We start from the raw sequence: 21,114 nt of genomic DNA, 5'->3' as shown, positions 1-21,114 counted from the left end.
ATAGAGAATATTTATTTATTTATTTATTTATTTATTTATTTATTTATTTATTTATTCTTATTTTATTATTCATTCATTCATTAATGAATCAATTCCTCATCATCATTCACTCACTCAGAAATGATTAAAGCTGTACATGAAACGCAAAAGGATCCATAAGACTGGACTGACGTCAAAAACATTGGCGATGCAAGAAAGCGATTTTACTTTCGGTTTCGTTTTTCTGACACTTGCTGACGCAGACATCTGCAATTTTCCCGGGTTGCCACCATTTTCCACTTCTTTGCTTTTTCTCTGCTGGATTGCGCCTTCGGGGTCTCTGTTTCCAGAGTCTCTGCTTTACAGTGCTCAGTTCCACGGTATCGCATTTACTGACTGTTTTTCGGTGTTTGGTTTCTAAATTGTGTTGTTTTTTTCGGATCTTGCTTCATCCTGGTCTGTATTTCCCTGGTGTTGGATTTGTTCTGATCTGTGTTCTGTCTGCTCTGGAGTTATTATTCCGTCCTGTGCTCTCCGGTATCTTGTGCCATTCTGTGGAACTGTATTTCATTCCACTTCAAGATCCATTAAAGACCCAGTAAAATGGGTTCCATCTTCTCCACACCGAGACTCTCTGTATCTGAGCGACAGCTTCCTCCTCTGCGCTCCATGTCTGCTTCAGCGAGAACCTTACATACTGACTTTTCTATAGTGCATTCTTCTCTTGGTGATACAGTCACACTACAATGTAGCTACTCTTGTAAAATCAGTAAAAGTACCAGAGAGATCAGGTGGTATAAGGGGACAAAATGTGTTCATCAGGAGGCCTTTAATTGTACCCTGTCCCTGACATTGACAGATGTTAAAGTCACAGATTCTGGACAGTACAGGTGTGAAGCTCACGGAAAAATAATAAAAGATGTCGCTGTTATTTATCTGCATGTCGCAGGTAAGTGTTTCTTACTTACTCATGATCTCTATATGTGGTGTAAAGGTACATGTATTCGTACCGAACGGTTCCGGTACAGGACTTTCAGTTTGGTGTACACATCTTATTGAACAACATGAACAATCACAATATGGCCTGAGAATTTCTTACACAGACAAGCATCATACTATAATGTTAAAAACAGATTATAAAAAACAACAGTAATGAAAAAGGTTGGGGTTCTCTGCAAGTGTAAGATCTTTAATCAAATTACGGAGGTTTAAGACGTTCTTTTTTTTCGGTTCATTTTAAAGATAAGAAGTAATGACAGAATTCTTTGTGAAATATGAAGAAGTGTTTTGAGAAATCATTTTTATGCAAGAAAATTATGTTTATATGAATATTTTTTTATATTTTATATAAATAAAATATACAATTAAATTAAATTAAATTAAAGTATTCTGTTTAATTGCTAAGCCATGTGTTTTATCTCTCATAATTATACAAACAATTGCATTTTATTTTGTTAATACCGGTACATCTTCAAATATAGGGAATACCCAGTAATGCAAATCCTCCCAAGGAGAGGGGTCACATTATTTTGAGAATTCCACAAAGGAACATTATGTCTAAATTATGACTAAAATGATGCTTTTAGATCAAGTTCGAATAAATAAAACCTGTTGATAAAACACATAACTTAACAGGAAGTTTTTTAAGGTCATAGTTAGAACTAAGGAGAAGATTGAAGCCATCTATTTTCGTAAATATTTGGCTGAAGAATATAAAACCAACAATTATTTACATTTTTCAAATATACAAATCACGGATGAGAATTTCATACCGGATTGGTCGAGGCCTGGGTTACCAATGACACAGGTATTGTTAGCCAACAGGGTACTGGTGAAAATCGGGCTACTGTTGGCTGAAGGAGGAGAAGGAGAGGAGGAAGACGTCTACAGAGACAGCAGTAAAAGGAGAAGTGTAGGAGAGTGGAGGTTTGGGTGGGCACTTTAAATGTTGGTACTTTAATTTTTCATTTATTATTTTCAAATATTTACATTTTTCAAAAACGATCTTAGCCAATATATTTAAATAGTGCTGTTAATACATTTAATGTCGATAGCTTTTAGGCCTCCTTCTTTGTAGGGTTTGACCAAAATACCTTATCTAATGTAGTGTGCTTTTCCTTTCCTAATGTACCATAAAACAAAGAGATCCAACACATCTTTATTTTATAGATATTCTCATTTCTCTATAAGTTGTACAATTTGAATCTAGAATTATATTATTGATTGTAGCTGTAATATTTTGAATTTTCAATTTTATATATATTTAGAAGATTGGAGTTAAATTTCCAAATCCTTTTCTCTGATACGTATTAACAGGTACCAGAATAAGTTTAACCATACAATGGTCAGTTGGAGGTGCATCAGAAACTATGGAGCTCGACTCCAGACAAAATCCATATTCAGAGACACACCAGAAACCTATTCTGGATTTGACTGAACCATCTGGCTTAAACCAGGTGAAGTCCAGTGTTTTTAGCATTCCATAAATCTCTTAATTTAAACACAATACAGAATTTAAGTAATATGGGATTGCAATGATGTCTGGGATATTTTAAGGGATATCTATTAAGCCAATCATCATACTAAAATCAAAAAGGTTTTCAGTAGGAAACCTCATAAAATCAGATAAATCTTTTACAACTTTAGTAAACTTTAGGACTTTCTTTAGGTTATAACTATTACACCCATATATATTTCCTAAAATCCGAAACTTGGCATCTATTTCAGGAAAAATTTGGTATCAAAAATATAAAGTATGTTAATGGTATAAAGTATAGCAGCACCTGCGATTTGAGCCAAAAGAGAAAAAGTATTTCTGTTTTAATCAGAATTCTACATAAAAATTAACTGAATTAGTTTTTTGTAGAAGAAAACACTGGGCACTTTCATTTTTACAAAAAAGGTTTGTTCGTTTAACAAAATCATTTAAAGCCTTTACTTAAACATAAGATCATTCTGATTATGAGAAAGCCGGTGGTGAGCCGGTGGAGACTGTGGCAAGGAAAAACTCCCCGAGATGGCATAAGAAAGAAACCTTGAGAGGAACCAGACTCAAGAGGGAACCCATCCTCATCTGGGTGAAAAGAAGTCCTGAGTCAATGTAGCAGACTGTTGACATTAACTACAGTCCTATCCATCCTCAAAGCGACCGTTCTTGCTCCGGAATTTTATGGAACCAAGATGTTGATGAGAAACCGTCCTCCAGTCGAAGAGAACACTATCCAGAGGCAGGCCTGGACGAAGTGAGAAGATCCCCGGCTTTATAAAAGAAAGATCTGCCCCCTGCTGTAGTCTTCATTATTTGAGGAACCAACAGATAGCCTGCACCTTTTGATCTAAGTAGGCGTAGAGGATCATACTGGTACAGAAGTTCACTCAGATACTGTGGTGCGAGACCGTTAAGTGCTTTAAACGTCAGTAGTAGTATTTTATAATCAATGCAAGATTTGATTGGGAGCAGTGTAGATGATTAAAACAGGGGTGATGTGAATATTTTCTAGATCTAGTGAGGACTCTTGCTGCTGCATTCTGAAGCTTATTTATGCACTTACTTGAATTAAATAAAAAAATGAATATATTGTGTGTCTCCTGAATACAGATATTTAAAGTATGCTGAAAGAAGTAGAAAACAGTTAAGAACATATCTTAATATCTTAAAGATAGATATCATAAAAAAAAACATTTGTGCCACATTTGTGCCGATTTAATCGATTATTAAAATGAATAATCGATTAAATAGGCACAAATATTTTAAATATTTTATATTTTATTTAAACCAAGCAGGCATTTATTTTAAATTGTTAAAAGGAATAAACTGTTAATAATAAATGACATTAAAACAAAACGACAAGGAATTATTTGCTTTGAATTTCTTTCCCCTAACCATACAAAAACATGAAACATGAATTTTCTGTACTGTTACACCTAATATATATATATATATATGGTAAATATTTTGTTCAGTAACAGCTCTTTCCCCCTGTGTTCCTCTTCTCAGGGTTTAAACTGGTCCCCAGCTTCAATCGTTTTAGTTTGTCCAATCATTTTCCTGGAGATGATGTCACTCTTCCCTGCCACATCTCTCCAAGAAAGAGTGCTGTTGCCATGGAGATCAGGTGGTTTAAGGGGACAGACTGCATTTGTGTGTATCAGAATGGGCAGGTGAGAGAAGGGAAGGGCTACGAGGGCAGAGTGAGTGTCTTCACCCACAAGTTGGAGGAAGGAAACGTGTCTCTGATGCTGAGGAATGTTCAGCAGTTGGATGATGGAAGTTACAAGTGTAAAGTCACCGACGGAAAAGACAAGGTGGAAAGTGATCAAAATGCTCTACGCGTAAGAGGTAGTTTTTCCAGACAAGCAAATATTCAATAATGACAACTGTTTACTAATATGAACTGTTTAACCCAGCCATTAGTGTTGCACAAACCAGTGCACTCTTACTTAGGGTTGTGTTTTGAAGAGCATCCAGCATAAAAAATGTGCCAAATCAAATATACAAATCACGGATCAGAATTTCATACCGGATCGGTCGAGGCCTGGGTTACCAATGACACAGGTATCGTTAGCCAACAGGGTACTGGTGGAAATCAGGCTACTGTTGGCTGAAGGAGGAGAAGGAGAGGAGCAAGACGTCTACAGAGACAGCAGTGAAAGGAGAAGTGGAGGAGAGTGGAGGTTTGGGTTGGTACTTTAAATGTTGGTACCATGACTGGTAAAGGGAGAGAGGGAGCTGATATGATGGAGAGGAGAAAGGTAGATATGTTGTGTGTTCAGGAGAAGTGGAAAGGGAGTAAGGCCAGGAACATTGGAGGTGGATTTAAACTGTTTTATCATGGTGTGGATGGAAAGAGAAATGGTGTAGGGGGGATTCTGAAGGAAGAGTACAGTAAGAGTGTAGTGGAGGTGAAGAGAGTTTCTGATAGGGTGATGAACGTGAAGCTGGAAGTTGAAGGGGTGATGATAAATGTCATCAGTGCTTATGCTCCACTAGTCGGCTGTGAGATAGAGGAGAAGGAAAAATTCTGGAGTGAATTAGATGAAGTGGTAGAAGGTGAACCTAAGAATGAAAGATTGGTGATTGGGGCAGACTTTAATGGGCATGTAGGTGAAGAGAACAGAGGTGATGAGGAGGTGATGGGTAGGTATGGTCTTAAGGAGAGAAATGTGGAAGGGCAGATGGTGGTAGATTTTGATGAAAGGATGGAAATGGCAGTGGTGAACAATTATTTTTAGAAGAAGGAGGATCAGAGGGTGACGTATAAGAGTGGAGGAAGGTACACACAGGTGGACTATGTTCTATGTAGGAGATGTAGGAGGCGGGGGACAGTGTAGCTAAACAGCATCGGATGGTAGTCTGTAGGATGGTTTTGGAGGTGAAGAAGAGGAGGGGAGTGAGGACTGAAAGAAGAATTAGATGGTGGAACCTGAAGGAGGAAGACTGTAGTGTGAGATTCAGAATTAATGAGGGAGACAGCTAGAAAGGTACTTGGTGTGACATCTGGAAATAGAAAGGAAGACAAAGAGACCTGGTGGTGGAATGAGGAAGTGCCGAAGAGCAGAAGGAGAGAGAGGTTGGAGAAACAGAATTGGGATCAGCAGAGTGAGGAGAAAAGTCGGCAGGAGTACAAGGAGATGCGGCAGCAGGTGAAGAGGGATGTGGTAAAAGCCAAGGAAAAGGCATATGAGGAGCTGTAGGAGAAGTTGGACACTAAGGAAGGAGAAAAGGATTTATACCGACTTGGCCAGGCAGAGGAACCGAGCTGGAAAGGATGTGCTGCAAGTTAAAGCAGTAAAGGATAGAGATGGAAGTGTGTTGAATAGTGAGGAGAGTGTGTTGAGAAGATGGAGGGAGTATTTTGAGCAGCTGATGAACGAGGAAAATGAGAGAAAGAGAAGGTTGGATGATGTGGAGATGGTGAAGCAGGAAGTGGATAGAATTAGTAAGGATGAAGTGAGAGCAGCAATTAAGAGGATGAAGAGTGGAAAGTCAGAAGGACCAGATGACATACCGGTAGAAGCTTGGAGATGTTTAGGAGAGATGCAGTGATGTTTTTAACAAGATTGTGTAACAAGATTCTGGAAGGTGAGAGGATGCCTGAGGAATGAAGAAGGGTTTGCTGGTACTGATCTTTAAGAATAAGGGAGATGTGCAGACCTGCAGTAACTACAGGGGAATTAAGTTGATCAGTCACACCATGAAGTTATGGGAAAGAGTAGTGGAAGCCAGGCTGAGAGAAGAGGTGACCATCTGTGAGCAACAGTATGGTTTCATGCCAAAAAAGAGCACCACATTTGCTTTGAGAATGTTGATGGAGAAGTATAGAGAAGGTCAGTAGGAGTTGCATTGTGTGTTTGTGGATTTAGAGAAAGCATACGACAGAGTGCCAAGAGAGGAGTTGTGGTATTGTATGAGGAAGTCAGGTGTGTCAGAGAAGTATGTGAAGAAAAGAGTGTAGGCAGGGTGGAGTGGGTGGAGAAGAGTGATAGCAGGAAGGATTTGTGATAGAAGGGTATCTGCGAGAGTGAAAGGGAAAGTTTGTGAAGGAAGACATGTAGGTAGTTGGTTTGAAAGAGGCAGATGTAGAGGACAGAGTAGTATGGAGACGGATGATCTGCTGTGGCGACCCCTAATGGGAGCAGCCAAAAGAAGAAGAGGAAGAAGAAGAAGACCAATAAGAACTGTTTATTGTCTCTAAATGAATCATCAGAACAACAATAGCGTTTTCGTGAATCGACTCAACATTAATGATAAATTCAAACCTTTTTGTTACAAATTTCAAATGACATGAAATATGGCCAGTATGCAGGACTCAATCAATCAACTCAGGCAAGAGAATGACATGACTGATTAGCCTAATGGTGGGGCTATAGTGCAGCACAACATCATATCGAATATCGTATGCAAATATTCAAAAAACATGAGGCCTCTGCGATTCCCCGTCACCTTATTTGTTGCTATCAGCGATTTTTTTTTTTTTTTTTCGTTGCATGTTCTTTAATTTTGGTCTTTTTCCGTAATGTCAGTGGTTTTTGTTGTTTCCCCATGTGAGGAAATGACTACAGATGTCTCTGGTTCAGTGATCCACTGTCGGACACACACACACACACACACACACACACACACACACACTTACATTTATGGCATTTAGCAGATGCCCTAATCCAGAACTACATACAAAAGCGCTTTGAGTTTCTATCAATGAGTAAATCAACTCAGTCAATCAAAACTTAGCTCTTACCCTGAGAGAAGATGGTACCAGTTGAGCATTGCAAGATGATCTCAGGCAGCATGGTGCAGTGCAGGGAGTTATGAGATCTTTGAGGTCTTCAAGGTGCTGGTATATTTTTGGATTTGTAGGCAAGCATCAGTGTTTTGAATCTGTTAAATGCAGCTACCGGAAGCCAATGGAGGGAGTGCAGAAGTGGGTTGGTGTTGGAGAACTTGTGCAGGTTGAACATAAGTCAGGCAGCTGGGTTTTGGATTATTTCTTCTTCTTCTTCTTTCGGCTGCTCCCATTAGGGGTCGCCACAGCGGATCATCTGTCTCCATACCACCCTGTCCTCTACATCTGCCTCTTTTACACCAACTACCTGCATGTCTTCCCTCACCACATCCATGAACCTCCTTCTTGGCCTTCCTCTTTTCCTCCTACCTGGTGGCTCCATCCTCAGCATTCTTCTACCAATATAATTCATGTCCCTCCTCTGCACATGTCCAAACCATCTCAATCTCGCCTCCCTCACCTTGTCACCAAAACATCCTACATGCGCTGTCCCTCTAATAAACTCATTTCTAATCTTATCCATCCTCGTCACTCCCAACGAAAACCTTAACATCTTCCGCTCTGCTACCTCCAGCTCCACCTCCTGTCTTTTACTCAATGCCACTGTCTCTAATCCATACAACATCGCAGGTCCCACCACAGTCCTATAAACTTTCCCTTTCATTTTGCAGATACCCTACTATCACAAATCACTCCTGTCACTCTTCTCCACCCACTCCACCCTGCCTGCACTCTTTTCTTCACTTCTCTAACACACTCTCCATTACTTTGCACTGTTGACCCCAGGTACCTGAATTCCTCCACTTTCTCCAGCTCTTCTCCCTGCAACTGCACCACTCCACTGCCCTCCCTCTCATTCACACACATGTATTCTGTCTTACTCCTACTGAGTTTCATTCCCCTTCTCTCCAGCGCATATCTCCACCTCTCCAGGCTCTTCTCAACCTGCTCCCTACTCTCACAACAAATCACAATATCATCCATAAACATCATAGTCCAGGAGACTCCTGTCTGACCTCGTCCGTCAACCTGTCCATCACCACTGCAAACAGGAAAGGGCTCAGGGCCGATCCTTGATGCAGTCCAACCTTCACCCTAAACCAGTCTGTCGTACCTACTGCACACTTCACTGCTGTCACACTGTTCTCATACATGTCCTGCACCACCCTCACATACTTCTCTGACACACCTGACTTCCTCATACAATACCACAACTCCTCTCTTGGCACCCTGTCGTAGGCCTTCTCTAAATCCACAAATACACAATGCAATTCCTTCTGTCCTTCTCTATACTTCTCCATCAACATTCTCAAAGCAAATAAGGCATCTGTGGTGCTCTTCCTCGGCATGAAACCATACTGTTGCTCACAGATGGTCACCTCTTCTCTCAGCCTGGCTTCCACTACTCTTTCCCATAACTTCATGGTGTGACTGATCAACTTAATTCCCCTGTAGTTACTGCAGGTCTGCACATCTCCTTTATTCTTAAAGATCGGTACCAGCACACTTCTTCTCCATTCCTCAGGCATCTTCTCACCTTCCAAAATCCTGTTAAACAATCTGGTCAAAACCCACTGCCATCTCTCCTAAACATCTCCACGCTTCTACCGGTATGTCATCTGGTCCAACCGACTTTCCACTCTTCATCCTCTTAATCGCTGCTCTCACTTCCTCCTTACTAATCCTATCTACATCCTGCTTCACCATCTCCACATCATCCAACCTTCTCTCTCTGATTTTCCTCATTCATCAGCTGCTCAAAATACTCCCTCCACCTTCTCAACACACTCTCCTCACTAGTCAACACATTTCCTCTCCATCCTTTACTGCTCTAACTTGCAGTACATCCTTTCCAGCTCGGTCCCTCTGCCTGGCCAATCGGTATAAATCCTTTTCTCCTTCCTTAGTGTCCAACCTCTCACAGCTCCTCATATGCCTTTTCCTTGGCTTTCGCCACATCCTCTTAACCTGCTGCCGCATCTCCTTGTACTCCTGCCTACTTTTCTCATCACTCTGTCTATCCCACTTCTGTTTTGCCAACCTCTTTCTCCTTATGCTCTCCTGCACTTCCTCATTCCACCACCACGTCTCCTTGTCTTCCTTTCTATTTCCAGATGTCACACCAAGTACTTTTCTAGCTGCCTCCTCATCACTCCTGCAGTAGTTGCCCAATCATCCAACACCTCCTTAACACCACTGAGCCTCTCTGACCTCTTCCCTGAACCTCACACTACACTCTTCCTCCTTCAGTTTCCACCATCTTATTCTTCTTTCAGTCCTCACTCTCCTCCTCTTCTTCTTCGCCTCCAAAACCATCCTACAGACCACCATCCGATGCTGTCTAGCTACACTGTCCCCTGCCAACACCTTACAGTCTCCAATCTCCTTCAGGTTGCATCTCCTGCATAGCACATAGTCCACCTGTGTGCACCTTCCTCCACTCTTATACATCACCCTATGATCCTCCTTCTTCTTAAAATAAGTGTTCACCACTGCCATTTCCATCCTTTTAGCAAAATCTACCACCATCTGCCCTTCCACATTCCTCTCCTTAAAACCATACCTACCCATCACCTCCTCATCACCTCTGTTCCCTTCACCTACATGCCCATTAAAGTCCGCCCCAATCACCAACCATTCTTTCCTAGGTACACCATCTACCACTTCATCTAATTTACTCCAGAATCTTTCCTTCTCCTCCATCTCACAGCCAACTTGTGGAGCATAGGCACTGATGACATTTATCATCATCCCTTCAACTTCCACCTTCACGATCATCACCCTATCAGAAACTCTCTTCACCTCCACTACACTCTTACTGTACTCTTCCTTCAGAATCACCCCTACACTATTTCTCTTTCCATCCACACCATGATAAAACAGTTTAAATCCACCTCCAATGTTCCTGGCCTTACTCCCTTTCCACTTGGTCTCTGAACACACAGCATAACTACCTTTCTCCTCTCCATCATATCAGCTACCTCTCTCCCTTTCCCCGTCATAGTACCGACATTTAAAGTACCAACCCGAACCTCCACTCTCCTACACTGCTCCTTTCCCTGCCGTCTCTGTAGACGTCTTCCTCCTTTCCTTCTCCTCCTTCGGCCAACAGTAGCCCAATTTCCACCAGTACCCTGTCGGCTAACGATACCTGTGGCGGTCGTTGTTAACCCGGGCCTCGACCGATCCGGTATGAAATTCTCCTTTGTGATCCGCATATTTGATTTGGCACATGTTTTACGCTGGATGCCCTTCCTAACGCAACCCTCCCTATTTACCCGGGCTTGAGACCGGCACTAAGAATGCACTGGCTTGTGCCTCCCTAATGGCTGGGTTGGGTTTTGGATTATTTACAGTGCACAAATAATGTTCAGAGGAAGACCTGCCAGCAGAACATTGCAGAAGTCCAGTCTCAAAATCACAAGAGACTAAACTAACACCTGGGTAACCTGTGTGGACAGAAGTGGTAGAATCCTTCTGATGTTTTAGAGAAGAAACTGAAAAGAGCGAGTCACATTAGCAGTGAGGAGAAGGACAGTTGATTGTCCATTGTTACCCCAAGCAGTTGTGAGCAGTGGCTAAAGGGGAGAGCATAGAGTGGTGAAGAGTTATTTTGAGATCCTGACATGGAGATGAATTGCCTGGGATGACAAACAGTTAAGTTTTTTCTGGCGTTGAGTTTCAGTTGATTGCCACTCATAATGATATGCCTGCCAGGCATGTGAGAAGAAGAAAATAAGTTGAGGGTCATCAGCATCGCAGTGGTAAGAAAACCCCAAGTGAGGATATGACTTCACCATGAGAGTTAGTATAAAGGGAGAAAAGGAGAGGACCAAGTACTGAGCCTTGTGGAACACCAGCGGAGAGACTGTGTGGGGCCGTGTAACGTAGGCATAGTCGGGGTGGAAGTGAAGGTCTGGCAGATTTCCTCAATCTTCTTATAAAAGAAGGAGGCAAAGTATTTGCCTGTCAGGGAGGATGAAGCAGGTGGAGCAGGGGGGTTAAGTGGTGAAGAGAAGATGTGGAGCTTGCGAAGATCTTGTGCAGCTTTTTCTTGTAGATGGCAGTCTTAGCAGAAGTCTTGTTCGTAGAAAATTTGGTCAGGAGTGCACAGTAAGAGGCAAATATAACATGACATATGGACAAAAAAATCCTCTTTATGCTGATATTAAACTAATTAGCAATTTAGGATATTGAAATTTCTACTATTTTTCAAAACAACTAAAAATTATCTACTTGTAACACTGTAAGTTATGACTCCTTGCATGCATTCGTATAAAATTTGCCTAGCTTTGGGCATGGCCATCAGTATGAGTGGAAATGCAATTGCATTAAATTCAATTTCATGAAGTTCTGCATTTATATTTTATAAATATTTTTATAATATATAAATATACATTTTATTAGTAAGATTAGAGAATTTCATTGTAATTATTTACTAAATCACTAAAACATTTCTCTGTTTCTCTTCATTTTAGAATTTAAACTGATCACTGAATCGTACAATTACTACGCACGCCCTGGTGATGAAATCACTCTGCCCTGTTACTTTTCTGCTGAAGTCAGTGCTGTTGCCATGAAGATCAGGTGGTTTAAGGGGACAAACTGTATTTGTGTGTATAACAATGGCCAACTGAATGAGGGGAAGGGTTATGAGGACAGAGTGAGTCTCTTTACCCAAGAGTTGGAAGAAGGAAATGTGTCTCTGATGCTGAGAAACCTTCAGGAGTCGGATGATGGAGAGTACAAGTGTGAAGTGACTCACCAAGAACGCAAGCTGGAAAACAGTGGAGTTTATCTACATGTCACTGGTAATAATTTATGAACAAATATTGATGTGATGATGCATATGCTGTGTATACTGATACAGTCAAAACTATGTGCACCCCTAAACATCAGACACAAATGTGGTTCTTCCACAAAGTTAGCAGCAATTTGCAAGATGTAGCATTACAATTTTAAGTACAGGTAAGAGGCCCAATACTGTTCCATCTTAACAGTACTCCTGTGTGCAAGGTTAGCTCCATGAAGATATTCTGTATAACATTTGGAGAGGAAGAATTCATTTCATGAATTGGAACTTGAGTCTCCTAAAAATACCAACATCAGTCTCTGATTCTACTAATAGTCTTGTAGCAAAATTTACACAAATCCAAACAACCACATCCCAAATCTAAGATGAAAAACATTATCAAAACAGTGGAGCTTATTATACCAATGAAAAGGGAATTAAAAGAGATTATAACAGATGAAGATGCAAATTTTTAAGCATATTTCTTACATTAAATTTCAAATAAACTTTCAGATACCTTTTGGGGTAAAGCAGTAGCTTGAATGTTAAATAATTAAATTGCTAGTCCTGTTTAAACCCTACATGAAAATCTCTGGAAAATCTTTATTTTTCAAGAATGAACCAGTGCCCTCTACATCATAGCATGTCACTCACCTTGCAATGAACTTATGAGCTTTAAGTTGATCACCAATACGTATGCAAAAGGTGAATAATTGTATTTTGCATATGAATATGCAATGTCCTTTTTTGCAAACTGTTCAGGATGTTTGCTATATCTATAAATTGTTGCATCAAATGACTCAGTTTCACCTGACAATGCCCCATTAGTGACACTATGGAGTTGCTTTTTTTCTATTCAGCAGTAGATTATACAGAATTTCATTGTAAATTTTTACGGAATCACTAAAACATTTCTCTGTTTCTTCTTTATTTCAGAATTGAAACTGATCACTGAAACGCACAGCACTACTAAATCATCTGTTGCCCAACCATGCATTGTCTACTCACCTGCTGGTGATGAAGTCATTCTGCCCTGTAAACTTTCTGCTAACGTCAGTGCTGTTGCCATGGAGATTAGATGGTTTAAGGGGGCAAACTGCATTTTTGTGTATCAGAATGGCAAGGTGAGAGTGTGTAAGGGCTATGAGGACAGAATGAGGCTCTTCACCCAAGAGCTGGAGGACGGAAATGTGTCTGTGGGACTGAAGAATTTTCAGGAGTCGGATGTTGGAGAGTACAAGTGTGTGGTAACTCGCATTCATGAGGTTACTCACAGAGATCACAAGATGGAGAGCAGTGGAGTTTACCTATATATGTCTGGTAATAACCACTGCATTACTATAAATATGATGATGTATGTTCTATATAGTCAATATATTACTGTGGATATACAATACAGTCAAAAGTATGGGCACCACTGATCATAACACCCGTATGTGGTTCATTGCCTAATGTTTGCCACAAAGTTAGAAGCAGAGAAGTATACAATTTCTATTCACTGGAAGTAAGTGAACCAAACATGCACCTGTTTCAAGACTCCTTGAAATTCATCTAGATTTCTGAAGAGCCGAGTCACTTTCTTCTATGTTTTTAGATTATATTATTATTTTTAGATTATTAGTGTTTGTACACTTTGACCTAATGAACCAGTGTCACCTGTATTTATTGTGAGAGACTTTAAAACATCTCTCGATGTCATCTAAGGCTCACTAACAAATGTAAATAATTAATAGTCTGTAGTAACTATAGTAACTGTAGTTGAGTACACTGCTGCCTGTTGGTGTTTTTTTAATATATATATATATATATTTCTTCTTCAACAGAATTCAGTCTGGTCCACATGCCTGAAGATGTTGGAATATTCTCCCGATACTCTGTAATACGTGTAGACTTTGGTCATGATGTCACTCTACCCTGTTACTTGAATCCAAAACAGAGTGCTTTTGCCATGGAGATCCGTTGGTTTATTGATGCTTGCTATGGCAGTAAGAGGAAGATTATCTGTATTTGCCAGTACCAGAATGGGGAGGTGAAAGAGGCGGAGGGCTACGAGGGAAGAGTGAGCCTTTTCATTGACAAGCTGGAGGAAGGAAACGTGTCTCTGATGCTGAAGAATTATCAGGAGCCCTTTCTATCAGGACAGTACATATGTGAAGTTACGTGTGGGAATGAGAAGGAGCGGTTTATACATCACCTCATACTTCGATGTAATGTGTACACATTTTTACTCTCTGTTGACACTGAATTCACTACAATTTATATACAAATTTCATTTAGAGTCAGATTTTATACAGTGTGTGTAAGATTACAACAAACCAAATATATGATTATAACCTTAAAACACAATCTTTACTTAATTTTAGCTTTAAATATAAAATTATATTTTACATTAATAGTTCCATGTACAGTAATTCACACAAGTTTAGATCTACTGATTTAGTGGAATGAAGAGAAGTATATTTCTGTTTTTTTAGTTATACGTAATGTAACTGTTTCTAATCTTATTTCTTCTTTTAACAGTGCGAGGTGGTGGTAAGTATTATGATTTTCTACATTTCTTTTCCAAATTATGCACATTTTCTTGCATGAATCAGACACAATTCTTCAAATTGTATGTATAATTGTAGGAAGTCCTTATATTAGAGAATCAAGCGATGAGGAAGGCGAGCCTGGTAAGTCTTTCATATTTCATCAGTCTAATCACTTTTTTAATATAAAAATATAATCTTTTTTTTTTTTTGAAAACAAAACACTTTTTATTCACAGAAACAAGAACAAGAAAATTAAGTGATCCACGTGACCTTCGACCCAGTACGTCAGTTACACCCTTTCACCACTAGAATCAATAACGTGTGCTCAGGGACTTTATCAGTGATCAGTGGTTCAAAAACTCTACAGTGGTGCATGAAAGTTCGTGAACTCTTTAGAATTGTCTCTATAATTCTGACCCAAAGCATCAGACAAAATGAACTCAATCAAACTAATGACACAAAAATTTGATAGTTTTATTTATCAAAGTATTTATTGAGAAATGTATTCAATATCACTTTTTCTAAAATTGCTTGTAGGATTTTTAACCCATTCCTCCTTACAGAACAGCCTCCTGACATCCATTTCAAAACATTAACTTTGTTACTATTTTAACTATTTTGATTGGTAGAACAACTTGTGTGATTGGGGTTGTCTGGCTGCATGCTGTCTTTTCACATTCACTAATCAAGTGTTTTTTCCTTCATTTTCCTTTTTAATAAAGTAAAACCCGGAAGACGATGGAGTAATCCACTTGACCTTCCAAACAGTAAGTAATCCGTACACTATACTCTTAGGCTGACATTCAACTCTAACTCTAATGTACTAGCACTGATATAGTTAGCATATCAATCTTTTCTCAAATATTGGCATCTCAGAACGGTTTAATAGAAAAATTTAATTGTCCTTAATTTGTATTAACTCTAATCTCAATCAAATCAAATTTTATTCATCACATACACATACATACAGGGTAGGACATGCAGTGAAATGCTTTATACGACGGTCCGGCAAGAGGGGAATAGGGTGGGGGGAAAGAAAAAAACAGATAAATAAAGTATAAAAACTATATAAAGTAGAATATAATGTATAAGGATATATAAAAATAGGTATGTAAACAAAGAGAGAAAAATGTATATACAGAGAAAATCCTTATGGCAGTAGACGGTTAAACAGTAAACAGTGTGTACCAAAGTGTAAACAATAGACAATTTTAGTGATGGGTTGTCCATAAAGTGTCCGTGTGCAGTATGGTGCGGTGTAAGGGTCCGTAGTGTCCGTGTGCGGTATAGAGTGTCCATAAAGTGTCCGTGTGCAGAATGGTGTGGTATAAAATAAATAATATAAAGTGCACTTTGCTGTGCAAGTCCAGAGTTTAAAGTGACGTGGGCGAGAGGTGAGGTATGTACAGAGAAGAGGTGTGATGATGGAGAGAGTGGAGAGAGTGGACCAGCTTTTAGATCCCGGGTGTTTCCTGGTTTAAACCCTGAATGGCCTGCGGGAAGAAGCTCCTCCTCATTCTCTCTGTGTTCGCTTTCAAGGAGCGGAAGCGTTTCCCTGAATGCAACAAAGAGAAGAGTCCATTGTTGGGATGGCTGAGGTCCTTCACAATCTTTCTGGCTCTGGTCCTGCACCGCGTGCTGTAGATATCCTGCAGGTCAGGGAGCTCGGTGTGGATGGTATGTTCAGCTAAACGCACCACCCTCTGGAGGGCTCGTCTGTCCTGCATAGTGCTGTTCCCGAACCAGGAAGTGATGCTACCCGTCAGAACAATCTCAATGGTGCAGGTGTAGAAAGTCTTTAGCACCTGAGAGGGTAGTTTAAAGTCCCTTAAGCGTCTCAGATGGTACAGACGCTGCCGGGCCTTCTTCACCAGGGTGTTAGTGTGACAGGACCAAGACAGGTCCTGTGTGATGTGAACACCCAAGTACCGGAAACTGTCCACTCTTTCCACTGGAGTCCCGCAGATGTTTAGCGGTTGGTATGACCGCTCCCGCTTTGTGCTGAAGTCCACGATCAACTCCTTAGTTTTGCTGACGTTCAGGAGAAGGTTGTTCTCCTGGCACCATCTCTCCAGGTTTTTAACCTCCTGTAGGTAGGCCGTCTCGTCGTTGTTGTTGATCAGGCCCACCACAACAGTGTCGTCAGCAAACTTGATGATGGTGGTGGAGTTGGATGTGGCCACACAGTCATATGTGTACAGTGAGTACAGCAGGGGGCTCAGAACACAACCCTGGGGAGCTCCAGTGCTGAGGGTGAGGGTGGATGAGGTGTGTTTTCCCACCCGTACGGCTTGTGGTCTGTCTAATCTACACAGCCTACAGATAATATGTTATGAGATTTGTTTAGTTTAGTTTATGTGCAGTGTGAAACCAAACCAAAATCAGCAACAGACAAATCAAAAGTATCAACTTTGCTACGATTCAGAAAATGTTGTATAAAACTGAATGGTCCTGTCAGTTTCACAAACATCTCCTCTGTGTATGTGTGTGTGTTTATACAGTGTGAAGACTGAACTCAAGAGAGAAAGAAACAGCAGGACACTGAAAAGAAGACGAATACAGCAAAGGATATGAGAGAGCATTTACAAGGCAAAGTGATTCCACTTATGAACATTTTGCTCAGAATGAAATAATAAAACTGTTCTCACCAGTCCTAGCTTTTATCCATGGCTATCTAGCATAGCTCCTTAGTTTTAAGGAAAAGGAGGTGTCACATCATTTACTGGTAAACAGCCTGAAAATACACCCACTTTTATTTTTACTTGGATAGATATATTAGGGCTGTCAATTGATTAAAATATTTAATCGTGATTAATCGCTTGATTGTCATGTTATCTCGTTATTAATCGAATCTCAATCGCTCATTTTTATTTGTTCTCAATCTGTTTTTAAATGAATTCTTTTCAAGTTTTTAATACTCTAATCAAGATGGGCAGATATGGATGCTTTATGCAAATGTATGTTTATTATTTGTGAAACCAGACTCAACATAGAGCATGTAGACAAAATATACTTGTAAATGTTTGTAAGTAAATGTGGTGTTTTAAATGACGTCAATCTTGAGGACACCAAATGAAGGTTTTGCTATGTTTCCACACAGACAGTTTTAATGGTGTTGGTTTTGGATGTTGGTGCTTGATTTGAGACTTGCCGCATCAGTAAAACAATTGTGTACTGAATAAAAATACATTTTTGGTGTAGTTTAAAATTTGTTTTAATATCTAAATATATGTGTATATCTGTCAGGGATTCCCCTGCCACGCCCCCCTCGACCGCTGTCAGAGATGCACCCTGCCACGCCCCTCTCAGTAGCTGTCAGAGATGCACCCTGCCACGCACTGACAGTTCCTCGTTATTCATTGCCTGCCAGGATCACCGACAGCTGTGGCTCGTTAAGGACTAGACTATATAAACTCACGTTCTCGAGTCACAGGCTGTCGGTTCTTAAAGTGTCATGCTGGTCACTCCGCGACTGACTGCCTTCCCGCTGGTTCTGTTCCCAGGACTCTGTTTCCGCGTTGGATTACTCCTTGCCGTGGAGTTGCTTTCAGTTCAGGTTTTGTTTTCCGTTGGACATTCACTTTCGTTTTGGATTACTCGTCTCGAGCGGATATCTTAGTTTTGCTTTCCTTCGCGGCATGTGAGTGTTTCATTTGTTGAACTGTGTTTTTGAATAAAGACAATGATCGAGTTATTTCCGCTTCCGCGTCATCAGCCTGACAATATCTGAATAAATGTGTGTTGTGTTGAAGTTTTTAATTTCGCCTTATATTTATTCATTTATAGTTTTAATAAAAATGGTCAAATTCAGAAGTGTGTGCTGTTTATATATATATATATATATATATATATATATATATACACACACACACACACACGTTTTTTTTTCAGCTTTTGGCACAAAAAAGAATGCAGAACCTAGTTAGAATTTGATTTTTCTAACTATTTTTTTCGTCATGATCTTATTAAATGGCAGACCAAGTTTTTAGTCTCTACTGTTTATTATTATTATTATTATTATTAATATTATTATTATGCTTATCGAGGGAGTGTATGAATGAAAGATGGAAGGAATGAAGACATTTGTTAAAGTATGCTGAAATAAGTGGAACAGTTAAGTAAAACAAAGACACACACACACACACACACACACACACACACACACACACACATGTATTACCAAATGCAGTCAAACAAATATAAAATATTTAATTAGAGACACAAAACAGGACAAACCCTGACCTCTCCAGCTGACTTCGAAGCAGCATTCAAATGATAACACAAGCCAGTCTCTATACCTTACACACACACACACACACACACACACACCACCCCGAAAGCCAGATAACCCCCTTGGCCTCTCTGGTTGACTTCACTCTCGAAACTGTGCGACAGACACACACACACACACCACAAGAAAGCATTATTTTATTATTTAAATAATAAATAAAATGTTCCACATTACATGACACAAACATACATATTGTATGTATCTTCTCCTGTAAATAAACTTAGTGTTTAACTTTACCACCAAAATAGTTAAACTCTAAAGGTTTATTAAATGTACAGTTGTGTTCAAAATTATTCAACCCCCACTGAAATTGATTGTTTTGGTCGGTTTGACATTGATTATGATCATTCAGTCATCCTGCTTACAATTAAATCAAAGAGGCACGTGTAGGTCAGACAAATATAACATAACATTTATAATGAAATAACCACAAATGTCTTTTCTGAGCTCACATCATTATCAGTTTTATTCAACCCCCAAGTGACATTCAATCTTAGTACTTAGTACAACATCCTTTTACAGTTATAACAGCTTTTAAACGTGAAGCATAGCTTGACACAAGTGTCTTGCAGCGATCTACGGGTATCTTCGCCCATTCATCATGGGCAAAAGCCTCCAGTTCAGTCACATTCTTAGGCTTGCGCACTGCAACTGCTTTCTTTAAGTCCCACCAGAGGTTCTCAATCGGATTTAAGTCTGGTGACTGCGATGGCCACTTCAAAATGTTCCAGCCTTTAATCTGCAACCATGCTCTAGTGGACTTGGAGGTATGCTTGGGATCATTGTCCTGTTGAAAGGTCCAACGTCTTCCAAGCCTCAGGTTTGTGACGGACTGCATCACATTGTCATCCAATATCTCCTGGTACTGAAGAGAATTCATGGTACCTTGCACATGCTGAAGCTTCCCAGTACCTGCAGAAGCAAAACAGCCCCAAAGCATGATTGACCCCCCGCCATGCTTCACAGTAGGCAAGGTGTTCTTTTCTTCATAGGCCTTGTTCTTCCTCCTCCAAACATAGCGTTGATCCATGGGCCCAAACAGTTCTAATTTTGTTTCATCAGTCCACAGAACACTATCCCAAAACTTCTGTGGTTTGTCCACATGACTTTTGGCATACTGCAGTCGACTCTTCTTATTCTTTGGGGACAGCAAGGGGGTGCGCCTGGGAGTTCTGGCATGGAGGCCTTCATTACGCAGGGTGCGCCTATTGTCTGAGCAGAAACTTCAGTACCCACATCTGACAAATCTTTTCTCAGTTCCTCAGCAGTCACACGGGACTTTTCTCCACTCTCGCTTCAGGTAGCGCACAGCAGTCGAAGTCAGCATCTTCTTTCTGCCACGACCAGGTAGCGTTTCAACAGTGCCCTTTGCCTTGAATTTGCGAATGATGCTTCCTATGGTGTCTCTTGGTATGTTTAACATCTTTGCAATCTTCTTATAGCCATTGCCCTTCCTGTGAAGAGTAATCACCTGTTCTCTTGTCTTCCTGGACCATTCTCTTGACCTCACCATGTTTGTAACCACACCAGTAAATGTCTAGAAGGAGCTGAGTATCACAGTCATTTTAAAGCTGCCTAATTGGTGCTTATTAGGCTTTATTGCTGCTCCCTGATATCCACAGGTGTTTTCAATACCTGATTGAAAACACTTCATTGAACCTCTGTTCTTCAGAGTGGTAGTCTTTAAGGGGTTGAATAATTATGTCAATGAAGAATTCACAAAAGAAACATTTACTACTGTATTACAAAACTAATTGATGTCATTTTAGTTGCATATGGTTCTTTAAGAAGTCCTTGTAGGATTTCATTCTGAATACAATTACAAATGTACACTAAATTCCCTAAAACCATTTACAGCATTGGGGGTTGAATAATTTTGAACACAACTGTACCTCTGTTTTAATGCTGTCTCTTCTTGTAAGGCCTGACGTCAAAGTTGATATAAAATTATCTGCTCTTTGCTTTCCTAACAAGGGTGCATTTTATATACCAGAATATAACATTGTATTAACATTAGTTATACCTTAAATACTGGTATGTTAATGGTATGTTAATGTTCATGGTATGTTAATGTACATAATGTATGTAAAACAGAGGTTTTAATGCTGTCTTTTCTTTTCATGTTTAATAACAAAATTATCTGTTCCTAATTTTGCAAACAATGGTGCATTTTACTTGATTATGAAATGTACTATACTGTCTTAATACATTTTGGATTAAACTTTTTCTCCAAAGCAA

The 21,114-nt window shown here is 39.9% G+C and overlaps 1 protein-coding gene across 2 annotated transcripts; it reads left to right on the top strand.

Annotated features, from left to right (window-relative positions):
• Window positions 1-179: 179 nt before the first annotated feature.
• LOC124383992 (butyrophilin-like protein 2) lies at window positions 180-17,774 on the top strand. Of its 2 annotated transcripts, none has more exons than XM_046846431.1 (10): window positions 180-928; window positions 3,977-4,318; window positions 11,741-12,073; window positions 12,991-13,374; window positions 13,878-14,261; window positions 14,575-14,586; window positions 14,682-14,726; window positions 14,821-14,865; window positions 15,308-15,352; window positions 17,087-17,774. In XM_046846431.1, the coding sequence occupies exons 1-10, from the start codon at window positions 583-585 to the stop codon at window positions 17,089-17,091; spliced, it is 1,941 nt and encodes a 646-aa protein (XP_046702387.1). In that variant the 5' UTR covers window positions 180-582; the 3' UTR covers window positions 17,092-17,774. The 2 variants fall into 2 exon arrangements, with proteins under 2 accessions (XP_046702387.1, XP_046702388.1); XM_046846432.1 differs by lacking the exon at window positions 180-928 and adding an exon at window positions 1,892-1,926.
• Window positions 17,775-21,114: the final 3,340 nt, after the last annotated feature.

The sequence above is a fragment of the Silurus meridionalis genome, chromosome 4 (genome assembly GCF_014805685.1).
Source record: "Silurus meridionalis isolate SWU-2019-XX chromosome 4, ASM1480568v1, whole genome shotgun sequence".
In the NCBI taxonomy this organism is placed as follows: Eukaryota; Metazoa; Chordata; class Actinopteri; order Siluriformes; family Siluridae; genus Silurus; species Silurus meridionalis.
The sequence above is the reverse complement of the archived record's forward strand: the minus strand, read 5'-3'. Positions and strand labels throughout refer to the sequence as shown.

Coding starts and splice junctions, on each gene's coding strand:
- LOC124383992 (XM_046846431.1), top strand. CDS start 583: ATGGGTTCCATCTTCTCCACACCGAGACTCTCTGTATCTGAGCGACAG. Junction 12,074..12,990: donor AGTTTATCTACATGTCACTG/GTAATAATTTAT, acceptor TCTTTATTTCAG/AATTGAAACTGATCACTGAA. Junction 13,375..13,877: donor AGTTTACCTATATATGTCTG/GTAATAACCACT, acceptor CTTCTTCAACAG/AATTCAGTCTGGTCCACATG.